The 8,922-nt window shown below is 42.8% G+C and overlaps 1 protein-coding gene across 1 annotated transcript in view; it reads right to left on the bottom strand.

Moving 5' to 3' along the window:
- Positions 1-644: 644 nt before the first annotated feature.
- Positions 645-8,922, bottom strand: part of EXOC4 (exocyst complex component 4) — an 808,183-nt gene continuing 799,905 nt past the window's right edge. The window contains exon 18 of the mRNA XM_082472898.1: positions 645-2,127. Coding sequence (XP_082329024.1) covers positions 1,890-2,127 — 238 coding nt within the window. The 3' untranslated portion in view covers positions 645-1,889. The remainder of the gene's footprint in view (positions 2,128-8,922) is intronic.

Genomic DNA, 8,922 nt, shown 5'->3' with positions numbered 1-8,922 from the left:
CTCAGTGTGTTTGGCATTCTTCTCTGTCCAAACCCATGTCCCTTCCCACATCCAATCAAATGATCCTAAGCACTCCCTTATCCCGCCCTGGCTCTTTTGGCCTCCCTATCACCACTCCAAGGTGCTCTGTCTAGAGTGGACAGGAAAGGGAAGAAAAGGCACAGGAGCTCTGTGGGCAGGCCACGGCCACTAAGGGGAGGCTTGCAAATCACAGTGATCAGCTCTGATCTCCCCTCGTCTCCCTCTTCCCACCCCCACTTCTCGGGGAGACTACTTCCAGCGATGTTGTTCAGGGGCAGTACATTTTTCCATGGTCATCTCCCATATAGATTCAACTTCTTCCCAATTGGGCCTCTGAAGCTACACAGATTTACAACATTCCTTCCAGAATCTCCTGGAAGACCATCTTCCAGCTGCCTGCTGAGTTCCCTTCACAGCCGCCCCACTGGCCCCATTTCTAACCCAGCCCCGAGTGCACATCTCTTACGATTTTGGTCAGAGTCTGGTTCCCATTCCGTCTTAGAGGTAGGTAATAAGGGTGTCCTCATTACTGAGGATCTGCTCCCCTGCCCAGCAGCATTTGGTACATGTTAGGCTCTCAGGGAATGTTTGCTGAATAAATACAAGAAAAACAATACACAACATTTAAGCTTCTCAAACCATTTTTTAATTTTCTGCTTTTCCCAGTAAGATCTAAGTTGTACAAACAGGTGTAAAATTCTGAACCATCAGGGCATAAGGCCTGACCTCATGTGGTCCAAGTCCTTTCCACTCTCCTTTCCACGTGTTTTCAAGTTGTGTCCTGGTCAGTGCATTGCTTTCTTCTGTGATATATGAGCCATAGGCAGGAAGAGAGCTTGGAGATGTGGGGACAGTGGAGAAGGTGAGTGTGCCAGGAGCAGCGAGCTCCCACACCAGCCGAGAGCACTTCAGAAACAGCCTCAGCTGGTGGGTGCACAGAGGAGGAAGGTCACGGCTGTTCTAGCTTCCTTGCACTCAGCTGGCAGGCCTGGGCTACTTTCTAAGATGAGAAAGACCTAGGGGCTCCCAAGGAGAGTTAAGCATTGAAGAATCATTCACACCCAGACAATGTTTCAAGTGAGACAAAAAAATTCTCTAACCATCATTTTCTCTTGGAGAACAGAGGAGAAAAATCAAGAAGAGGGTTGAATCACCTTTCCTTCTTTCATTTTCGTCATTAATTTGATGGTGCTTGGTTTTGATACAGCAGAAAAAAAAAAAAAAAAAAAAAGAAGGCATCAAACCAACCTATCACCTGGGTCCAGGCTACTGTATACAAAACTCTCCCAAGGACTGAGATAAAAGGATTTTTTTTCCCAAGCCCTGAAGAGGTCCTGTTTCGGTCAGGGAAATTTGTTGAAAACTGCAGCCAGCTGAGAAGCCATTGGCAATAGAGACAGAAAGCAATGCACATACACTTATTTCATCGAACTGTAAACTGACAAGGTCAAGACAATAAAAATCCTACTGTTTATGTAATAGAACCCTATTAAGTGATTTTAGGGAGGGACTAGAACTTAGGAACAATCTACTTACCAAAGATTGCTGGGCATTAGTCATTCATGCATTCAATTTTTGCAGACTTCAATTCGACACAACCTTTCTCCCCATCCCACCCTAGGCCCTTTGGAATTGACTGCATCAAGGTAAATGTTCAATCCAAACATTCTGTACTGCGAAGTCCCTTTACGGTTTATATGAAAAACCAAAACTAAAGAGAAAAGAACCCTTACAACTTCTCTCCACTCAAGCATCAGTGTAGAGAAAACTAAGTCAGCTCAGAATATACGAAGTAACATACCAAAGAAAGGAGTATGACCCAGGAAACAAAATGACCAGTGCCCCGCCCCCTCCCGTGGTGCACCCCATTACACCGTAGTTATTTTCTTATCCTTGGTGGCTTGCTTGATGGCTGCCTGCTCGCAGATGATCTCCTTGAGCCGCTGCAGCCGCATGTTCTGGGTGGTCTGGTCTCCCACCCCCGTCTGGCTGCGGTGCAGCAACGTCAGGGCGTGGATGTACTCCAGCTCCGTGTACTTCACGCCCTGGTCCACTACCAGGTTCAGGAGTTCATCGGCCGTGTTGTACAGCATCTCGTAGTACTGCCTGAGAAAGCAAGACACAACGTTGCTCACTGGCTCCGTGGTCAGCAATCTATGTGGTTTCAGTGGTAATGAATGTGCTATTTATAAACTACTTAGTTCATCTATTCAATAAACATTTACTGATCACTAGACATTGTTCTAAGCCCTATGAATGTAATGGAGAACAAGACAGACGTGATCTCCATCCTCCTGGAGCTCACTTCATGAGAAGTCTAAATGAAGACCCAGGGAGACCTCTCATCAAGGTCTCAGTTCACTCAAGACTTTCTCCTCATTTTGCATTTGCCTCAGGAGATCAAAAGAAAGAGAATTTGGGGTACAGAAGCAAGAGAGAGAAATAGCCACCTGGCAGGCATTGCTAGTAGTTTCTGTCTCATTCAATCCCTCATTCATTGACTCCTTCATTGGAAGCTCTGTGAAATATATGGTTTTCTCCATAAAGTGGGATAATAATAGTATCTCTTGAAGTTACAGTACCTCTTAGGTTATTGGAAGAAGTAGTTAATCCATATAAAGTACTTAGAATGGTGCCTGACACAATTCTACCTGCTCCATAAACATTAACTATTATTACTGGAAATATATTTATAATAATGTATTAATAGTAATGTAATAATAGTAATAGTAGTATATAATGATGAGCAAGACACAGCCCCTTTCCTCAGATAGCTCAGAGACAAGTAGGAAAAGGTAATGAAAAGCACAGAAAACTGCTAGCGAAGTTAATTTCCACGTACTGTGTCATGTAACCCTCACTCCACCTAGGGAGCTATTACTCCCTTTTCTCAGATAAGAAAACTGAAGCCCAGGGAAGTTCTAGGACTTGCCCAATGTCACAAAGACATTCGTGGCTGTGACAGGATGAACCCAGGTTTCGGACTCTAAGTCCAACACTCTTCTTCACGGACAAAGACAAGAATGTCCCGAGTGCCCGGAGTGAGGTATCAGTGCTATGAATTTCCAGCAGAGGAAGAAGGAATCACACCATGTTGAAGGGAGGGGAAGGATCAAGGAAGACTTCAAATGGGGTAGGAAACTGTCAGGCAGGGCTTCCAGGAAGGAAATTCTAGATTAAAGGAAAAGAAAAGAGATGAGCAAAGACAGGGAAGAGTAATCTGGTTAGCCTGGGGAGTGCAGCTGCATAGCGGAGAGTCGTGGGAAAAGGCAGTGAAGGACAGAGGTAGAGAGTCTAACATCAGGATAGTTAAGTCAATAAAGCACTTTAGGCCTAGACAAGTCAATAAAGCACCCCCCATCTGGGGCCCCAAGTTCTGCTGAGAACAGAGGCACCATTCCAAGTTGTGCTTCCGGAAGGTTAATGTGACAGCAGTATGTAGGATGGTCTGGGAGGGGACCAGGTATAATTCTAGCAAAAAGGAAGGGACCTGAGAGCCATTTGGCTCAAAGCCATCGGCCCAGGTGATGGAAAGAAGAGTAGTGCCTTCTAATGGAAGGGAAGAAGGCATTAGAGTGAATGTGCAGTGCAGAGAAAACATGAAGCTGGGAGCCAAGGATGGAGAGGGCTGCCACTTGCCAATCTTAACACCACCATGATGCCACTACAGTCCTCACTGAGTCTACTGGGCTCTGAGGCTATGACTTGCCCAGCTACTACAAATGCCCCGGGAGGTATAGTTCAGTGCAGGCTCTGAGCCAGTGATGCTATATGCTATCATAGCTGGTTAGCCAAAGGACAGAGGAGCCTCCCCAGGGACGGTTTACTTCCTCCTCTCCTCCTCACAGAAAAGGTAGCTCTTCCAGGATTGAGGGGACAGAACAAGGCAGTTTGCCCAAGGCAACTTGGGGGGGCGGGTGAAGGGACCTTTCAGGATCACTCGCTCAAAAATCTTGTACTATTGTACTTGGAGCCTTGGGATCTTGGATTTCTTCTTCATCAGGAACATCCTGAAAAAAAGAATATCCTATGGGAGAACTAAGCCATCTTTATGGTAAGGAATACATTCTGGGAGCTTGGTAATTTCAAGAATACATTATAAACTGCTGCTACAAATGGGAAAGTGGTAAGAGCGCTGGCATCTTTTCACGTGGCTAGTTCATTTTCCTGCTTTGCTAAGCCGCCTTTTCCAATTAACACTCTTTTTAAATGGGGGAAATAATACTCTTTTATGACTACTTCCTAAATGGTGGCAGGAATAGCAGGTGCTCGTCTTAAATTGGAGAGTTTTTGAGTTACTCCTGGCAGCAAATAGCTCAACATCCTTGTGTAAAGGGTCTTCTTGGGGCTAGTCTTCTGTAGTGGTTTCAAACGCGTGTTCACTCTAACCGCATGGGACCACATATTTAGGAATCACTGGTCAACGGTAACTTTGAATATAGACAGACGTACTTCTGAAAGAATAAGTGAATGAACTCTAACTTCCAGAGGTCTTGAAGCCCAACATCAGCTACAGTCAAGAATTTTTTTGAAGCTTCATGTTAGCATAAAACTCATGTGAACTATTCCTGCTCCACAATACCTCTGCTGTAATTAAAAAAATACTATTTTTAGCAAAAACTTGATGCTGTAGGAGAGTGCATCACATTTATCCCATGGCTTCCTATGTCCCCTGGCACACCTTGGCTTCCTCTCCCATACCAGCCCCAGTTTTCAGAAACGAGGCCCTACATCCTCTAATTCTTACCTTAGATGCACAGTTGAGGGAGAGAGCTGTCCATTTAGGAAACTACCTAAGCAAATGTTCAAAACACTGTTCAAGAAGAATACATGTTTGAATCTAGAATTGCCACATGGAATGAGAGAGAACTGGGGGCCCATGGTTCTTTCAAAGCTAGAAGGGACTTGATAGCTGCAGTTCCAGAATGGTGATTCTCGAACTATAGAGTTACTGGGAACTTATGAAAAGTACAGATTCCTGAGGCCCCATCCCCAGATACTGTGATTCCCAAAGGTTTGGAACCAGCCAGGACTCTGAGCCAGAGCCTGTTTGATGGGGGAACAGTTACAGACCCATTCCCATCTGCTTGAGCCAAGGATCTAAAAGCATTAGGGAAGGAGACAGAAGCACTAAGTGGGGTTGTGATGCTTTTCGCTGAGATTAAACCAAAAGAATTGGGTTTCTTTGTATTATGATGTTGATATTTTCATCATTTATTTTAAGAAGTAACACTGAACCCATTAGACCAAATGAAATTGGATTTCTTTTGAAAAATCTGATGAATTGTTTCCAGGGATACTGGCTGGTTTTCTACAGAGACCGCTGTTCCATGCTGGGAGCAGACAACAAAACAAAGATGCCTGGATTTCTAGCCCTGGAGCCTCCAGCGTGATAAGTGATAAAGGGCATGCCACTTAAGTCCTTAATGTTTCAATATCCTCTGTGCAATGAAGACCTTTATAAATCCCAGAATGACACTCTGAAGTGGACTGAGAGACTAAAAGAGTCCTCAAGAGCCTCAGATGAACAGTGCCGCAGAATTGCAAAGCTGAGTTATTAAACAAAATTGACAGGTAACTGATGGTGTATTTTCTATAGTTAGGGGAAAAAATTCCCCGTAACCATGATGATATATTAGATCATAAAGAAACATAGATATTTAAGACAGAATGGAATTCATTCATCTTTCAGAATAGTACCTAGGAGCAAAGACTATACTAAATCAGCAGAGCAACAGTTGTACTTGGAGGTGGAGAAAGGGTGCTACAAGGTGCTCTAAGGGGAAAATATTTAGGAAAATGCCTCAAACTACACAATTAGAATGAGCTTCCATGGTAAACACTGACACACTGAAATGAACATGTAACCCAACTGGAATAAATAATTTATCAGGTCCCAGGGAAATGAAAGCTTGATCTTTATCACCACAAATTAAAATAGCAGCCATGGCTTCCAGGGCCACATTTTATATGAGATAGCACTTGACTTAGCTGCCCGGATGGGACCAGTGAACACATATTTGATGTAAACCTTTTTTGGCTCATGACCTGTAGAGCAAGTTTCTTCATAGCCTGTGATATTCAGGGTCCAGTTGCTAGATGTGGACCAAATATCCCATTCCAGAAACCAGAGATCCATGTCCCCCTTAGGGATGGAAAATTCTGTGAGGAAGTGGTTCTTCCCTGTGGTTTCTCTCTCCCTTTGCTGTGGGTCTTTGGGCAGAGTTCCCAAAGTGGAGAGGGAGGGGGGTGCAGAGATAGAAAAGTGATGTCACATAGACTGGTCTCACAGTCTATAACATGACAACGTTTAAATTTTGTTCGGGTCCAAGCAGATAATTTTCTCATATCTTCCTCATGTTTCCTTTATCCACAGGCTGTTCTTCCTTGTGTTTTTTTCTTCTTATTTTACTTTAATGGTATTGCACTGCAACTTTTTCTCCCCAGTGATTCTATCTGAAAACATTCATACCAGTAAGGATATGAAGGGCATTTTGATAAGTTGGGCAGATCTTCTTTTTAAAGCGTAAAAATAAAGTTTATTTTGTTTTTCTGTGATTGGAAAATTAATACACATGTCATATAAGATATACAGACTACACAGAAAGATTAAGCAGAAAAAAAATTACTCATATAATTCCATCATAAAGACATACCACATTTTGGCATTTCCTTCTAGATTTTTTTCCCTACATGTGGTATCCTACCAATTTCTTTCTTATAGTTGAAATATTTAGGTTGACACACTATTGGACACTTTGGTTGTTTCCAATTTTAAAAACTTTCTTTCCTGAGGACAGATTTCCAAAGCAGAATTAGTCAAAAGATAAGTATATTTTTTTAGGACTTCGGCAATGCCACCAAATTGCTTTCTAAAAAAGTTGTATCAATTTATCTTCGTACCAACAGCATATGACAGCACCTAGCCCCTCATATTCTTTTTTTTTTTAATTAATTAATTTTTGGCTGCGTCGGGTCTTCGTTGCTGCGCGCGGGCTTTCTCTAGTTGCGGCGAGCGGGGGCTACTCTTCGTTGTGGTGCGCGGGCTTCTCATTGCAGTGGCTTCTCTTGTTGCAGAGCACGGGCTCTAGGCGCATGGGCTTCAGTAGTTGTGGCACACAGGCTCAGTAGTTGTGGCTCGTGGGCTCTAGAGCGCAGGCTCAGTAGTTGTGGCGCACGGGCTTAGTTGCTCCACGGCATGTGGGATCTTCCCAGACCAGGGATTGAACCCATGTCCCCTGCACTGGCAGGTGGATTCTTAGCCACTGCGCCACCAGGGAAGTCCTCCCTCACATTCTTTTAATTTATATGAGGTTGAACACTTTTTTATCTACGTATTGGTTTTTAACGTACATGGGTATGCACACATGTATAAGCAAATTGTCGATATCTTTGTATCTTTTGCACATTAGTGTTTTTCTTACTTCTATTTCAGAGCGCTTCATAAATTTTTACAGGCACGAAGCAAGGAGCGTTCTAGTCTCTCATCCCTGGTTCTCCCTCCCACGTTGCCATACTCAAAGTTATCACTGTATCTCTAAAAGCTACTGGAAACAGATTCAGTTCTCTTCTTTGTCACGTGAGGGAAGAAAGCCCTAATAAGACCAATTATTCCCAAGCCAGGCACGCCTCATTCCTATACCCGTAGGAGGCGCATAAAGTCTGCGTGTGGGGATGAAAGGAAGGCACTGACTGGGGGACTGTCCACAGCTCCACCATCTGCCCCCCTCTACTGGATGGTGTTCAGATTCCTAGATCCCCAAATGCAAACTCTATTTTCCACAGATATACAGCTATGTCACAGGCTGGGTTTTAGAATTCGTCTTGATCGTAGTAATAGTTAACAGTAATGTTGAACTTTTAGATTCATTAACATATTCAACCCTTTGAAGTAGCTTCTGAGATCACCCACATTTTACAGATAAGCAAACTGAGCTATAGAGAGTGTGAGTGATTTGTTTAAGGCTTCAAAATGAAGGACTTTGAACCCTATACTTGCTCCAAAGTCACTGTAATACAGAAATATTTGAACCTGTAAAAAGCGAAAATACTAATTACAAAGGATACTTGTCTAGCTAATTCATTTTTAGTCAGGATTTAGGAAATATGAATTCAATAAAATTCACATTCAACTCTCTGCCTTCCATTGTAATGGAACAAACTAGTATTGTGGCAATTCAAAATTCATTTATACAATTCACAGTAATATTTGAATAACACTGGATTTGATCTGGAAATTCACCGCTCTAAACCAAATAATGAAGTCATGCTGTATATTCAGCATTCAAGAGTTACAGGAAAGACTTTTGGCTTTTTCATTCTGTCATCTCTCTCTACTTCTCCCTTTTTGCCCCTCCAATCTGGTAATGGACAAGGTGCCCTTTCTTTCCAAAAGTTGGCTGCCTTTCTGATTCATTACTTCCTCGAGGAAGGGGGATAATTAAGTCATTTCATTGTGAAGACTTTCTCATCTAGTCCTTCCTAAGATTACAATAGTATTAATGTCAATAAGAGAATTAGGCTCTGAAGCTGACTTAAAATGTAAGTTTCAAAGGAAGAAAAATTTACTTGAATATAACTTAGCATCGACTGTAGCCCCCCAAATCCTTTTTAGCCAATAGTTGCAACATTATGAGCAATTTAATAAGAACCCAGGAGTTGATGGGTCACTAAATTGTCAGGTAAAACATTCAACTCCTGCTTTCTCTACTCACTCAGTGGTATACATGGTAATAAGCAGGGAGATGGAAAGAGAAAAGAAAGGAACTGAATAACCCATAAACTAGACAATCATCCCATGAATAACTGAGAGGCAGTTACAGCTGAAAGACTCAGAGAAGTAAATACTCAAGAGGTCAACTAAGCTCAGATTCTGGTTAAGTCTTTCCTTCCTCCCTAACT

Source organism: Balaenoptera physalus, assembly GCF_965194825.1.
Source record: "Balaenoptera physalus genome assembly, chromosome: 8".
Classification (NCBI taxonomy): Eukaryota; Metazoa; Chordata; class Mammalia; order Artiodactyla; family Balaenopteridae; genus Balaenoptera; species Balaenoptera physalus.
The sequence above is the reverse complement of the archived record's forward strand: the minus strand, read 5'-3'. Positions and strand labels throughout refer to the sequence as shown.